The 15,014-nt window shown below is 54.2% G+C and overlaps 1 protein-coding gene across 1 annotated transcript in view; it reads left to right on the top strand.

Moving 5' to 3' along the window:
* The first annotated feature begins 2,224 nt into the window (after window positions 1-2,224).
* The window catches only part of OTOG (otogelin), a 99,970-nt gene continuing 87,180 nt past the window's right edge, over window positions 2,225-15,014 (top strand). The window contains 14 exon segments of the mRNA XM_015566993.1: window positions 2,225-2,414; window positions 2,801-2,861; window positions 3,026-3,086; window positions 7,253-7,328; window positions 8,275-8,367; window positions 8,536-8,690; window positions 9,890-10,008; window positions 11,257-11,462; window positions 12,240-12,370; window positions 12,603-12,709; window positions 13,013-13,122; window positions 13,475-13,603; window positions 14,448-14,556; window positions 14,839-14,885. Coding sequence (XP_015422479.1) covers window positions 2,303-2,414; window positions 2,801-2,861; window positions 3,026-3,086; window positions 7,253-7,328; window positions 8,275-8,367; window positions 8,536-8,690; window positions 9,890-10,008; window positions 11,257-11,462; window positions 12,240-12,370; window positions 12,603-12,709; window positions 13,013-13,122; window positions 13,475-13,603; window positions 14,448-14,556; window positions 14,839-14,885 — 1,516 coding nt within the window. The 5' untranslated portion in view covers window positions 2,225-2,302.

Raw genomic sequence — 15,014 nt, 5'->3', positions numbered from 1 at the left:
AAGTGGCTGCAGTGTGTGTATGTGGCGGTGGGTGGGTGGGTGGCTGACGCTATCCCATTCCCCTTGGAACGACCCTCCAGACGCTCACGCTTGAAGGAGAAGATCTCTGGAGACGGAGGAGGAGGTTTGGGATATTTTTTCTTTTTTGCGGGGGCAGTCATGCAGTGGTCCTGAGACTCAAACGTAGGTGGGTAGGGAGTGGGGTAATCCAGTCAGAGTTCTCTGGGTACACAAACAGAGGCCCATATGCCCTCATGAGCCTGTCTGTCACCCCTTGCCCAGGTCTCTCCTTCAGCGTGCATTCCATAAGGGCCTCCTTCCTGGGCTTTTCCCTCTAGGAAGAAATCTTTGATCTGAATTCCTTGGGCCTGGGTCTTAGTGTGGCCCACAGAGGCCAGAAACAGTGGATGGAAGTGCCCCTCCTCAACCAATTCCCTTCCCACCTCCCCTAGCCCACTCCCTCCAAACACCCCCCCCACACACACACACATATTCACTGAAGCATGGAAGGGCCTAGCAATGACAGTCGGATTTACAGCTGACCTTAACCCATGTCTGAGACCCCACCTGGTTCATGTGATTCAATTCAACCAAAGTTTGCTCAACTCCGGATCTAGTGCTGGGTACAAAGACGGATGGACCCAGCCTGGGGCAGACTGAGAGGAAACAGGGGCCAGGAAAGGGGCAATAATACAGGTGTGAGTGGGGAGAGTGGGGACTTTTCATTATGGAGCTTCTTGTGCCTGGGTGGGGGCCTGCGCTGTAGGCACCACCCTGGGGGAAGGGAACAGGAGGTGGACAGCAGCCCAAATCAGGGAACCACTTATCATTGTAACTTCAGGAGCACCTAAAGACCACCTCCTTTGCAATAGCTGAAGTTTTGCCAGCAGACTATTTTTATTTGCCTAGTTTAAGATGTAAATCCCTCCCGGAGAAAAACGTTAAAATGTTATCCACGATCTTGCCTTAGTAGTAACTAGTTACGTCAGAGATAAAAGGGAAAAACTTGTGGGATTTCCAAAGGTCCAGGAAAGACACACGAAATACATTCCTCTCCAATTTTCTTTGTTGATTCTCTACATTTCGTTACTGTATCATAGAGCCATGTTTAGAATCCAGGCAGGGTGGCAAATGCCCTTATAAGACGGAATGCTGTCCACTGGCACCCCAATTTTTTTGCATGACTGCCTCCCCCACAAACTCCTTCTTATAATGCTTCCCTCTTGGTTTGAGGATAGCGCCCAGTCCTGGTTCTCCTCACCCATACATGTTCCTTTTTAAGCTTTCTCTGAGACAACTCTTCCTTCGCCCATGCCCTAACCAGGCTCCATCCTTGGCTCTCTCCTGTTCCACTTCCGTCTACGCCCATGGCTGCAAACCCCTGTGCTTCACGTACTGCCCTCATCCCAGAACAACGTGTGATGAGGGATGGATGCTCACCGACTTAGTTGAATGGCTGAATGAATGAATGGATCCCAAATCTGTACCCCTGTTCAGAGGTTTCCTCGGGCCAAAATCATCATCTCCAAGGCCTGGCATCTAGTTGGTGTTCCCAAGGCTCTCAGGTCCAAATTTCCATTTTCAATTCCCTCCTGGACAGGAAGTGTACCTTGTTCACAAAATTTGGTCAAAGTCTGGCCTTGATGGGAGCGACAGGATGGGAGTGTGAGGCACTTCTGTTATTAAGTTAACATTTCCTGAGCTGCTCGCACTGGAGTGTATGTGTGTGCGGGTGGGGGGAGGCGGACTCAGGAGGCTGTAGTGGAGAGCGGTGGGAGCACAGGCTAGGACTCTGCCGACCTGAGCCCTGGTTCTGCTACTGAACACCGACCACTGAGGGGCATGTCGCAGGACCTCTGTGAAAGGAGTGGGAGGAGACATACTAGCATCTTGGGTCTCTGGCATATGGGGCTTGCGGGACCTGGATCCTGAGGAATCTCTGAGGAATCCAGGGATCTCTGAGGAATAAGGGATGTGGGAGGCTGCACGGGCTGCCTCCTCGTTCGAGGGAAAGACTTAGGGCTGAGGGATCTGACTCCAACCTCTCCTGGGAGGGGCAGCCAGTACAAGAAGGGCTAAGGTTGGATGTTCCTAAGGCGCCTCAATTATGGTAATGACCTGGGCAGTCCTGTCACTCTAGCTTGGGGAGGAGCCAAGCGCCTGGGAGGAGGGACCAAAGGAACCCTGGGCAAGACTGAAGACAGACCTCGGGCGGCAGAGTGGAGGTGTGACCGAGCCTTCGCCGGGAGAGGTACTCAGACTCCGGGCCTGTGTTCAGGCTTCCGCGTCCCCTCGCGCTCCTATGGGGGCCCCGGCCCCGCGCGTCCCCGCGCCCGCGCTCTGTCTGCTCCTCGCTTGCGCCCGGCTGTCCTGGGGTGAGCCGGCGGGGGAGTCCCTGGAGGTGCCTGCTTTAGGTAAGAGGGCTGTGGACCAGGGGAGGCCGGGGCTGGGGATCGTTTAGGGGAACGGACTGTGGCAGGATGGAGAAAGGGAAGAAAAAGAGAAGGTTTAAGAGAGGCCAGCCAGGGAGAGGGTCTGAAGAGAGGGGCCCAGGAGGAAAGAGAGGCCTGCGAGAGCCGGGGGAACGGGTCCCAAGCTGGGCAGAGTGGAAGAGAACCAAGGTGGGAAACTACGGAGAACTGGGCGCAGAGAGTGGAATGAAAGAGGGGGACCCTTATTTAAGAGTGCCGGGGAGCGGGGGAGGATTTGAGGGGCTAGGGGAAATGTGGTGGGGGACAGGTGGTGGGAGGCCCAACAAAGAGAGGCATAATTTGAGCGGAGAGGACTTCCCTGTCCCCAGCCGAAGCCCCTGCACCCCCCAGCAACGCAGAGCTGCAGCCTGCTCCAGCCCAGGATCCCAGGTGAGTAGGTGTGAGCTTGTGGCTGCCCCACCCACTGTTCCCATCTGTATTCCTGGTGTGAGTGGCCCCAGGAGTTAGCACGGAGGGTGGGATGGCCTGGGAGTGGTGGGGAGGCCTGGCCCATTCTTATCCCCTTGCCCCTGTCCGGCTTGTTTCTCACCTAGCCACAGCCCCCGGGAGAGGACCCTTGCCATAAGGGACGCGACAACATTGATGGGAGGCCAGGTAAGGGGAGGCCTGGAGAAGGGTGCCTTCAATGGGCAGGGGCTCATTTCTGTTGGGATCTGAGGCTGGTAGGGAGTTCCGAGGTTTCAGGAAGGCTGTCTCTGCAATTATTCAGAAGAGAGTAAACATGGTTTCTGGTATGAAGTATGCAAATTCATCAGTCATTTCTATTCCCACTCTCCTGATCTCTTAGGGTCCTGCAGCCCGCTCATTAATCTATCTATCTATCTATCTATCTATCTATCCATCCACCTACTTTTTAATGGGAGGAGGGCACCAAGGTGCTATCAGGAGACAATTGAGCTCTCCCTCCCTGAGTGAAAAGTGGAAAGGTGAGGGGTTAGGCGTGTTCTCTTTTCTCTGCCTGGCCTGGGAAGGCCTTAAACCCTTTCAGAGGCCCCTCTCCATACCCTGAGCAGTGTCCCAGCAAAGCTGTCCCGAGATGGGAGAAAAACTGGGCCACCTGGTGGGGTTTGCAAGGAGGGGTCAGTTGAAAAACAGAGGCCTCAGAGCTACCGTCCTCTGAATCTTGACCACTCCCTGTCGCCCACCCTCCTGGTTTCCTCATGCTTTCAGGAGAGGTGCTGGTTCGTTTTCTTCCCTTGCCAAACTTCTTTGGGCTCTGGACCAGGTGACTCAGGTTCTCTTTCTAATCCTGGCCTGCACTTGTCTCCTTCCTACAACCACAGACATGTTACAAATGCAGCCCATCCGGCCGCCAGGTCCCCCAAGCATCTTAAGCCTCATCTCATGCACCTTAGGGATCAAGTCTGTTTGGCTCCTTGTGCCAGCAGGTGGGGAGCATCATTTATAGTGGGAAACAGTGTGTCTCACATTCCTGCCCTTTGGAAATAGATATGGAGACCCCAAGGAAGGAGGGGTCATGCTTATCTGGGTAGTTCTTTTTTTTTTATTTCTCGTTTGCATACTTTTCTAGCTCCCAACTTGTAGAATTATGGTGAGATATAGTTGAGTTGAAAGATAATATCTTTATTTATTTATAACTGGGGAAAGCAAGGTAGGTGGGTGACTTGCCAGGCCCCCAGAGAGCAGGTGGAGCTGGGTCTCCTGGTGTACTGGCCTGTCCCTGGCACCACGGATGCCCCACAGGACTCCAGGGAAATGTGCTTCAGCGAGGGAAATGATCCTTACCCAAGTTCCTCTTCCCCTGGTGGGCTTCCTTCCTTCCTGGATTCCAAGGTACAAGTTCCTCTTCCCCTGGTGGGCTTCCTTCCTTACTGGCCTCCCCTTTTTCCTTGTGAAGCATCTGGACCAGCAACCCCAGCAGGATTCTTGCGTTACTCATAGAGCAAATAAGGGTGACGAGAATGAGGCCATCAGCTAGAAAGTGAACTTGGGGGACACTTCAGGGCCTTCTGCCTAGAATGACCTCATTCCTAACAGAGGGGGAGTCCCTGACCAGCACCCGACCACCCTTCATTTCAGTGCTGCCTCACTCCTACAAGGGCTCAGCCATTCTCAAAGAATTGATGGTGTAGACCAGGGGTCCATGAACATAGGTGGGGAAAATATATTATTATTTACAGGAACTTCAATTAACTGAAATTTCACATCCCTTTCAATTATTACCATAGACAAGAGTGTTGGCAGCGCCTGTGACTGTCACCAAAGAAATCGCAGATGTGTCCTATCACTTTACAGTTGTTGACACCTCCCAATCTCGCTTATGTTCACTGCTTGGAAATTTTGGCAGTGACAACATGTGCTGCTAGGTCTGGTTACTTAATATGTTAATAAAAAGTGCAAATATTAATAAGTCACACATTATAAAATATTTTTATAACTGTATTTCAATATATTTGATTTCCTTTGTAATCTTTCGTTTTATTTTTTAGAAACATTATTCTGAGACGGGGCCACTAGTCTTCATTAGATTGTCGAAGGTGTTCATAAAAATGGCATGACAATAATTAAGAGCCCATCCACACTGAAGATGAATCATTTGGATAGGGTTTAAATTTTTTCTCCAGAAAATAGCTTCAACTCCGTAGCATAGGCTGCTTTATCCTCATAACACCAATCTCAGAGGCCACACCTGAGGTGGAGGAGAGGAGTAGAGAGACATACAGGCCAATTTTAATTCAGCTCTTTGGGGCCCTGGAGGACCTTGGTGTTGATTGCTTTCCCTGGCTGCTCTCTCCTATTCCTGTGGTCTCTGAGGCCCTGGGAGATAGATTACATCCAGGGTGGGCAGCCTGACCCCTCGGGCTTGGCCTGGGTCTGCAGGGTCAGAAGAGCTGGGGAGGACCCAGAACTAACCTGGTCAAGGAGGGGCCAGGGACTTCTCAGGGGTCAGCAGGATAGTGAAGAGGGAGGAGGTGAGTGTCTGGAGATGAGACAGAGAGACTCAGCCTGCCAAGGAGGGGCAAGGAGCTGGGGTTGGTCTTAGGGACCAAGAGTTCTGGATACTTTCTGTGTTCCAAGTCCTTTGCTGGAGGCTGGGGATTCATCCTGGGGATGCTGACAGTGAGAGGAAGACGTGAGACAAATCCCCACACTGTGTTTGTGTCTTGTTGGCCCTGTGAAAAAGAGCATGGGCTCCCTGAGGGCAGGATTTTGTTTTGTTCACTACACCTGGCCAGGGGCTGGGCATACAGTTCTGGGAAATTGTACAAATGAGGAGGCCGAGGCTCTGAGAGGGAAGGAGCCTGCTGTGCACAGAGTCCCAGTTCCAGGTGACTTTAGCCATTTTGGACGGGAGTTCTGCAAGGTCAGATGTCCAAGTCAGCTAGCCATGTGGTGATGGAACACATGGTGTTCGGAACAGCCCTAATTTCAGAGGGCTTGTATCTCGAGAGACCAAGTGTTTGGATTTGGGGTCTGGAAAATAGGATTTCTTAGTGTTATTGGTGGAGAGAGGTCCACGTCCCCACCTGTTGCTTGTGGGAGTGGGCTTCTTGCAATATCCCAAGAAAAGGAATTTTCTGAGACTCACACGGGAGGATGAAGCAGAAAGCTTTATTTCTGAGGAATGAAACCTCTGAGTTTCCAAGGTCTTATTTCCCTTTGCCCCACCTTAGAAGAAGTGTAGCTGTGGTTTTAACAGGACTAGAATTAGAGCGTGTCCAGAAATTTTGCCCCATATTGGAGCAGCGTCCAGTCCAGCATCAGGCTAGCTTAGTTTGTGTTCTCCCTTGCAGTCCATCAGTCCATTGCCTATGGGGTCCACATGGCCACATGGCTATGCAGCTATGGAGGGAACATAGGCAGGAGCAAAGCCAAAGGAACCAGAGAGCTGAGAGAGCCGTGCGCCAAGAGCCAAGAGAGAGCAAAGTCTTTTGTTTGGGGGGTTATGTAACCCCCAAATTTCTGTGGGCTTGCATTGGCTCCACCTCTTCTACTCCATGATTTGTGTACCCAGGTTTGATTGACAAGTACCTTCCCTAGGTCATCCCAACTTCACTGTGCATGCATCCATCCTCTCCTTTGTCCAGTCCCTCCCCCCAGTAATCTGCAGGGGATGGGCCGGTGGTTCCCTGGGGAGTGCAGAGTTGCAGCCTCCTGGTGAAGCTGCCCAAATGACTTGCCTATAATGTCTGGCCTTCCCTTTTGCTCTTTTCCTATTATGAATGAGTAGTTAATTACAATGGTATCAGTAGCTCCACTTTGCCTGTGTCCTCCTCAGATTTGTGGTATCAGGGAGAGTCCTGACTTGGAGTTGAGTTCCAAGGACTGTGGGTGGTGATGAGTGAGGCACTGTTTTTGCTGTTGGAAGATCCCAGAAGGAGGGTTGGGGTGAGGTTTGGGGTGAGATGTCCTCCCCTCCTGCAGTGAGGAGCTTTGCTCTGCCTCATGTGGTTTCTGTGGAGGAACATGTTTGTTCTTAAGACAAGGGGGTTTTGTGTTGAGCTGTGGAGACACAAAGGTTTACTAGAGAGGGGAGGAGTGGGGAGAGGCAGGGAATATTGGAGCATGGAGGGAGGGGGTGTGGGATGCCACTTTGGGGAGTAAAAAAAAGCCTTTACTTCTCTGGGCCTATGGCAGGCCTGAAAATTCTCCTTTCCCTGCCTTCCAGAGGTGGGCCTGGACAGGTGCAGGGCTGGGGCATGGAAGGGTCGGGGGCTTCCCTTCCTCCAGGATGGACAGAAAGGGCTGTGACCTCCAGGAAGGCTGCCGGTGATCGCATTCTCTTCCATTTTTAAAAGGAGACTGAAGCCGTGGACTCCTTGGCCATGTCTTTCTGGGAAAGGCGGCTCCATCGGGCCAAATGTGCACCATCTTGTAAGTGGTCCCCTCCCTGTGGTCCGTGGGTGTGTGTGGGAGGGCCCAGCTGGCAGAGAGGCCAGTGAGGGCAGGACAGGTTTCCCTCGGGGCCTCCTGTGACCTGCTTTCCCTGCATGGGTTTTCTTTCTACCTTCTGCAGCCCCATCCTCCAACTTCATTCTGTGTTCTCCTCCCTGGCGGAGGAGCGCCTCGCCAGTGTTCTGTTCTTAGGACCATGGCCTTGTGGCTTTCCGTTCTCACACTATCTGACTCTAATGAGTTTATGCTCCCCCCCCCCACTGTTTCTGTGGCCTCTCTCTGTGTTCTGTGGCATTGCTCTTCATCCTGTCCTGTGTCCCTGGCCTCTCCCCTCACTGTCCATGGCCTCACCTGTCCTGTATCCATGCCCCTCCTCTTGCATCATGGCTCCTTTCTTCACCACACCTTGCTCTGCTTTATCTTCTTGTCCTCTGTGGCCTTTCTCTCCACTGCATTCCAGATGTGAGGCCTCGTCCCCTCCCCTGGTTTGTGCCATGGCCTCTGTGCTCATGGAGCAGTGAGGAAGAGCAGAACTTGAAGATTTTGGGGTACTGTCCCTGCTCACCCCACATGCTCCATAGCTCAGCTCTGCCTGCCTTGCCTGGAGGCCAGGCAGGAACTTTTAGCTGCGGGAGCTGATGACCAGGTGGGGCTGGTCTGGGGGCCATGTGGTGCATACTGAAGGCAGGTACCCCACCCTACCTGCCTGCCAGGAAAGGGGCTGGCAGCAGTCTGAGGCACCCTACTTGTGCCCCCATTAAGGTTAGCTACTGAGGAATGTTGGAACTGCCTGGGATGGGCATCTGAGTTCCATGTAGCTCTGGGAGGGCTGGGGCCAGGTGCCCTGGCCTGAGGGAGATGCTTCATCCCTGAGTTCTGCCAGCCTCAGCTCGATGGGGAGGTGCCTTCTGTGTCTCCCTTGCAGACTTGTTCTCCTGCTTTAACGGGGGCGAGTGTGTGCACCCAGCCTTCTGTGACTGCAGACGCTTCAATGCCACTGGACCGCGCTGCCAGATGGGTGGGTCTGGGCTTCATCCCACCCTGGGAGGGGCCATGGGTACAGGGACATTCTGGGGGTCCGGGACTGTGGGGTGAGTGGGGGTGACCCTAACAGGGCTGGAGCCCAGCAGCCTTTGGCTTGGTGCCCACTGCAGCTACAGAGAGAGGTTCTCTTTTCCTGGCACAGTGTACAACGCTGGCCCTGAGCGGGACAGCATCTGCCGGGCGTGGGGACAGCACCACGTGGAGACATTTGATGGCCTCTACTACTACCTCTCTGGGAAGGGCAGCTACACACTGGTGGGGCGCCATGAACCTGAGGGACAGACCTTCTCCGTCCAGGTGAGGCCTCCCTTCACCTTCCCTTGACCTGTCTAGGAAGGCTCCGCTAGGCCCTGGAGGCTGGGGCCCCTTGTCGCAGGCATGCACCTGCCGAGAGGCTGCCCAGGGGGCCTTGCCCTGCAGGGCCATGACCTTGACTGATCCTGCCCTCTCTGCCTTGCGGGGTCCAACATCAGGGTTTTCCGTGGCTGTCATTTCATGATGGATATGTTACAAGTACGTAGAGTGATGAGGTACCACTCATTCATGGACTATAAAATCAACTGAATGAGTCACAAACCGCATAAAAATCCCCAAAGAGAATAGAAAATATAAGAATGCATTACACTTGAATGGGGTAAATATTATTTTGTTAAGCTTTTGTTTTATTTATATATGCATACCTTTTTATTTCTTACTGTGGGTCACGGTCAAAATATTGGAAAAAATTTTAGTAATTAGACTACGGGGTGGCTTTCACAGGTTCTACATTTGGTTGAAGCGGTCCATCTGCTTAACCACATTTAACGTAGCAGTGGAAGGTTCAGGAAGTGAAACATTTTCAGACTTTTCTCTAAGCTCTGGGAGCTCTGGTGCCCCCTCACCCGCCACCCCCTGGTTCCTATGGCCTTGGAGGTGTGGGTTCTCTCGGAGCAGGGGGCAGAGGAGATGTGTATGTGACAGGCAGCACAGGAGTGACCACTGTGTGGGGGAGGGCCAGACTGCTCGCCAGGGTTGTGGTAGAAGTGTGTTTACAGTGTGTGGGTGGAGAGTACCCTGTGAGTATACACATGAGGTGAATATGTGTGTGTGTTCATTCTGTGTGCGTGTGAAATGGTGGGAGTATACAACCCTGCCTTTCAATCTGATGGGATAACCTGGGATGGAGAAACAAAGAGTCCAGAAATGGGGAGACAGAGCAATATAGTGAGAGAGCGCTGGAATTTGAACCAGCAGACCCGGGTTAGCATCCTGGCTGTGCGTGTGACCTTCATCACTTCACCTTCTGAGCACCAGTTGCCTCCTCTCTGGAAGTCAGATAACCGCAGCTCTGACCTCCCTGTGGTGTTGGGGAACCGGGAGAGGTCGCAGATGAAAGGTGCCTGACATGCAGTGGGCAGGTGGTCAGCATTTAGCAGAAGCTCAACAGGGGGCCGCTGGGTCCAGAACGGAAGTTCCCAGCAGGAACCCTGCACTCTGGCCTTTGAACCCCCAATCAGGTGCACAACGACCCGCAGTGCGGCTCCTCCCCCTACACCTGCTCCAGGTCTGTCAGCCTCTTCTTGGCGGGCGAGCAGGAGCTCCGTCTGGCCAAGGAGGTCACCCACGGAGGAGTGAGGTAAGGACACCTTCTGCCCTGACCTCTCCTACTCCCGGGCAGTGCTGGTGGGGGTGGGTGAGCACCTGCCGTCCTCAGGCCTAGACAACATTGTTCTCAGGGGCAGCAGCAGAACTTCCACTATTAGGGCAGGAGCACACTGGCAGGCCAGCTGGGCGTCCAGTCAGCGGGGTTTGCGGAAAGACGAGGCCCTCGTGGTTTCCTGTGACTCGGCCCTGTGGGTTTTCAGGCAGATAGCAATTTCCTGGAGAGATGCGGGTGTGCTACTAAAGCATGCTTAACCCCCGTGCACCCTCATGGTTTGGAGAAAATCTGCCCAAATGAATAACACACAGATCAAGTCTCCTCAGAACAGGAACGGCACGCATTCGCCCTTTTCTGGTGACATGGGGTCGTTTTCTGGGACGTCAGGGACCACACAAGGAAGGGGGACTCTGTGCCCACGCTAACTGGACTGTGGTTCTTTCTGAGCCTCTCTTGCTGTCCTTCCCTTCCCTTCCCTTCCCTTCCCTGGCTGCTGTCAGTCACGTTGTGGCCGAAGGAGAGGTGAGGTTTTCCTGCAATGACCCTTTCCCCCTTTCTTATGTCTGGCTTCAGACCCGGAAACGGGAAAACCAAGCTGCTGGTACCATTTTGGTTGGTCAGGCTCTTCTTTTGTCTTCCTTTCCTGATTTTCCAGGTGGACTGCCAATCCCAGGTTGGCTGGGAGACCTATACCAGTAAAGCCGGGGAAAGTGGTCCCTGCATCTTTTCCTCTATCCACTTACCTTCACCCTCAGTGTTTGCTTTTCTTACTCCTTTCTTGTCCCCCACCAAAAACTGAAACAAAGTCACTGTCTGCTTATACCACCCCCTCCTGTCTAGGAGAGCGGAGCTAGCAAATTCAGTCACTCTAAGATTTGTCTCTGACAAGGGAATTGCGATTTTAAAAGGCAATTTTAAAACTCTGGAGACAAAAGAATTTCTCTCTATGGTGGACTTCTAGGCACCGAGGAGTCGGGGTGGGAAAGGGTGACTTGGATCTCCTGGTCCCAGTGGCCGTGTGGCTGAGGCAGGTGCCATGTACCTGGTCCCACTGGCCATGTGGCTGAGGCAGGTGCCGTGTACCTGGTCCCACTGGCCGTGTGGCTGAGGCAGGTGCCGTGTACATGATGGGTCCTGCAGGTAGGGATGGCGGGTCCTTTGGTGAGGGGACTGGGCTGGTGGAGGTGCTGTGAGTGCTCTGGAGCTCTGAGCTGTGCGTTGCAGGGTCCAGCTGCCACATGTGATGGGGAGCGTGCACCTGCAGAGGCTCGCTGGCTACGTCCTTGTGCGGTATCAGTCCGCCTTCACGCTGGCCTGGGACGGTGCCTCCGCTGTCTATATCAAGATGAGCCCGGAGTTCCTGGGCTGGACCCACGGGCTGTGTGGGAACAACAATGCGGACCCCCAGGACGACCTGGTGACCAGCTATGGTAAGGTGCAGGGTGGGGGCCTCCAGTGGGTTTTGGTGGAGGGATAGGTCTGGGAGGGGTGGGAGGGCCTTAGGGAAGAACCCTGGGTCATGTTACCAAAGATCAGTGGGAGGCCACTTCCTACCACGTGTATGACCTCAGTTCTTAACCACTCGACCTCAGTTTCCTCATCTGTAAAACACTCATAATGAGAATTCCTACTAGGCTGTGTGAGCATCTACTGGGCACTTTGCTGGGCAGGATTGACCTTGTAAGGCCTGGGGCAAGGGGAGGTTGGAGGGCTAGAGAGCCAGGAAGAGAGGGCCCAGCTGGAGCTGAAGATCCCTACAGAGGAGAGGGAAGAGTAAAAGTGAAGGTGCAGGGCCCAAGCTTGGCAACTCAGGCCCGAACAAGGGCAGTGACGCCCTTGAGCATCCGCAGCTATTGAGCACTTTATGGGCATCACCCCATATAGTCCGTGAGATGATCTCATGGGGGATTATGGGCCCTATTTCACATATGGGGCAACTGAGGCTCCTTGTCCAGGCTTACACACTGTTCTCTCTCCACTGCGTGCTGCTGCCTCCCCTGAGTGTGGAGCAGGAGGGACTCACTGCAGGTGTTGAACGTTCTCCCAGGAAAGCGGCTCTGTTGGGCATGCAGATTGGGATGGGAACTCAGGAGGCTGGATTCCTCAACTCCTTGCCCACCTCTGGGCATCTCCTCAGCTCCACCTGCCTTCCCCCAGATCCCTCTGTGCACCTGCCCCCACCTGTGGTCATGCTGGTTCTCCCACAGGGAAGCTGACGGACGATGTGGCTGAGTTTGTGCACAGCTGGCAGGAGCAGGCCCCTAACCAGCCTCCAGGGCCCACAACCTCCTCCCTGCCTCGCCCGCCGTGCCTGCAGCAGAGCCTGGGAGCCATGCAGGTCGGGACCCCGGCTCCTTACCTCCCACCCTAGTGCCTGGCTTAAGTTGGTTCCCCATCTACCTCTTGAAAAGTCATTGGCTGCAGGTGCCCAGGTTGTTGGTGCCCAAGGACCCTGTTCTCTCCTCCCCATCCCCTGGGCCTAAGCTGGGGTTCCATGTGGGGCTGGTGGAGCCAGAGGGCCGTGCGTGGCCCTGCTGGTCCCCCGCTCCAGCTCCCTACCCTTGTCCCAGAGTGTGTATGACCGGTGTGAGGCGCTGCTGAGGTCCCCCTTTGATGCCTGCCACGCCTACGTCAGCCCCCTGCCCTTCGCGGCCAGCTGTACCAGCGATCTCTGCCAGTGAGTGGGAAGCCAGGATCGGGGAGTGGTGGGGAAATCCCTCTCAGTATTGGGGTGGGGCTCAGCCCGTGGGCCACTGAGCCTGACAATCCCAGGCACTGACAGATATGCTTCCCAAAGCTGTGAAATTATCTGCAGAGCTTTTCCATTCACTGAGGCTCAGAAATGGGGCCTGACACCCCCCGTTCCTTTCCCAACTGTGTGGAGGGCAGGAGTTCTCTGAGCCCTGCAGTCTCTACAGAATGTGGAGGGCTGGTGGCGATTGGGCCTTGCTCCAGTATTACCCTCGGTTTTCCTGCACAGGTCAGCGGGTGATGAAGCCGCCTGGTGCCGGGCACTGGCTGAATATGCCCGGGCGTGTGCCCAGGCGGGGCGGCCCCTGCAGGGCTGGAGGACCCAGCTCCGGCAATGCAGTAAGTGCAGCCTGGTGGTGGGCAGGGAGGACCCAGACAAGCTCTGTCCTAGGGTTGTGCATGGCATTCTGAGGCCTCAGCTCAATGACCTGTCCTGTTCAGAACCACAGTGAGAGCTTTAAGCCCTGAGGTCTCATCCCCATGTGACCGATGGGAAACTGAAGCTCAGAGCGGGATGGACTGGCCCAGGGCCATAGAGTGAGAGGAGGGTCCTTCTTGCCATTAGGGCTAAGGGATCAGAAAATCAAAGCCCTTCCATTGCTGCCCCAGGGCCTAGGATAGGGACTGGGGGGTCTTGGCAGAGCTGGGCCCATCAGGAGCCAACAGGCCATACTGCTCCCTTCCTCCCAAGCCGTGCACTGTAAGGAGAAGGCCTTTACCTACAACGAGTGCATCACCTGCTGCCCCACCTCCTGCCAGCCCAGGGCAGCCTGCGTGGACAGCGAGATTGCCTGTGTGGACGGCTGCTACTGCCCCGATGGTATGCTGGGGATGGAGGGGGATGCCTGACCTGGCCGGGCACGGATTGAGCATGAAGCAGGAACTAGGAGGATGCCTGTGCGTAGAATGAATGAAGGAAGGAGCAAACAACTAATAAGTGAATAAACGAATGAATGGGCTAAGGGAGGTGAGGATGGGGGTGGGACTGTGGCTCTTGAGAGGTTCGGCAGGATATTTCATTTCTTTGGGTCTGAGCTTTTTAAGGTGTGTGTCCTTCGACAAATCATCCATCCATTCATTTATTCATTTATCACACACACATTTGTTTCAACACTTATCCACGTACTGTTGTCACAGTGCATAACTTTGCAGCACATCTATAGTGTGCATGCAGGCCACTCGGCTAGGCAGGGGTGGGTTAAAAAATATAAAGATTGGCTATAGGGATCAGACTCTGGTGGCAGTGAGAAGGCACTTACACATGACTCCACTCTAAGGCACATCAGCTCAGGGGTTCACACAAGAAAGGATATGGGAATTCACTAGTGGGAGAGATGGTCAGGGAAGGCTTCCCGGAGGAGGTGGTACTATGCTGGTTCTAGGATTTACAGTAACAGGCTTTTGAGAGGTGGAGAGGAGAAGCTAGACCATATGCAGGTTGTTTGGAATGGATGTCTCTGAGCAGAGTTCTGGAGGTGAGATTATTTGCTCAGAGGAGGTTCAGATCTGGCCTGAGCTGAGGATTTATATAGGAGGAAGTTAAAAGGTGGGCTCAGTGGTGCAAGAGCTTTGGTGTGGGAACCTTTATCACAGGATCTGGGGAGCCATGAAAGGTTTGTGAACAGGAACAGAGGTGAGTTAAGTGGGCCTTTCTGTCACCTTAGGGTTGATCTTTGAGGATGGAAGCTGTGTGGCACCAGCTGATTGTCCCTGTGAGTTCCACGGGACCCTGTACCCGATCGGCTCTGTGGTGAAAGAAGACTGCAATGCCTGGTCTGTGTCCGCTGCTGGGGGTGGGAGGAGGTGGTCAATCCCAGGGCTTTCCATCAGGCTGCCCATCTGGGGTCTGGGAGCCCTGATGACATGAGGGCACTCACTCAGCATCTCTGAGCCACAGATGTCATTAGACTTAATCTGTGGGTGGAATCTCCACCGCCCATTTCAGAGATGGGAAAACTGAGGGCTGGGGGCAGGAGCTCTGTGGACCCCACCCCCCTCCAGCATCTTTCCCAGGCCTGGAAGGATGAGCCCCTGCCTTTTTGGTCTCTGTTTCAGCACATGCACTGCGGGCAAGTGGGTGTGCAGCACATCTGTCTGCCCAGGTACACTTGACCCCCACCTTGGACTCTACCCCCTTCCTCTAGTCTAGTCTCACAGTTTTGAGGGCAGGGAAACGGGGAGCCAGGCCTGCTGTTGGGGCTAGAGTGGCAGATTTGGGGGGGGGGGTGGTG

This window comes from Myotis davidii, unplaced genomic scaffold (assembly GCF_000327345.1).
Source record: "Myotis davidii unplaced genomic scaffold, ASM32734v1 scaffold1363, whole genome shotgun sequence".
NCBI classification, from domain to species: Eukaryota; Metazoa; Chordata; class Mammalia; order Chiroptera; family Vespertilionidae; genus Myotis; species Myotis davidii.
The sequence above is the reverse complement of the archived record's forward strand: the minus strand, read 5'-3'. Positions and strand labels throughout refer to the sequence as shown.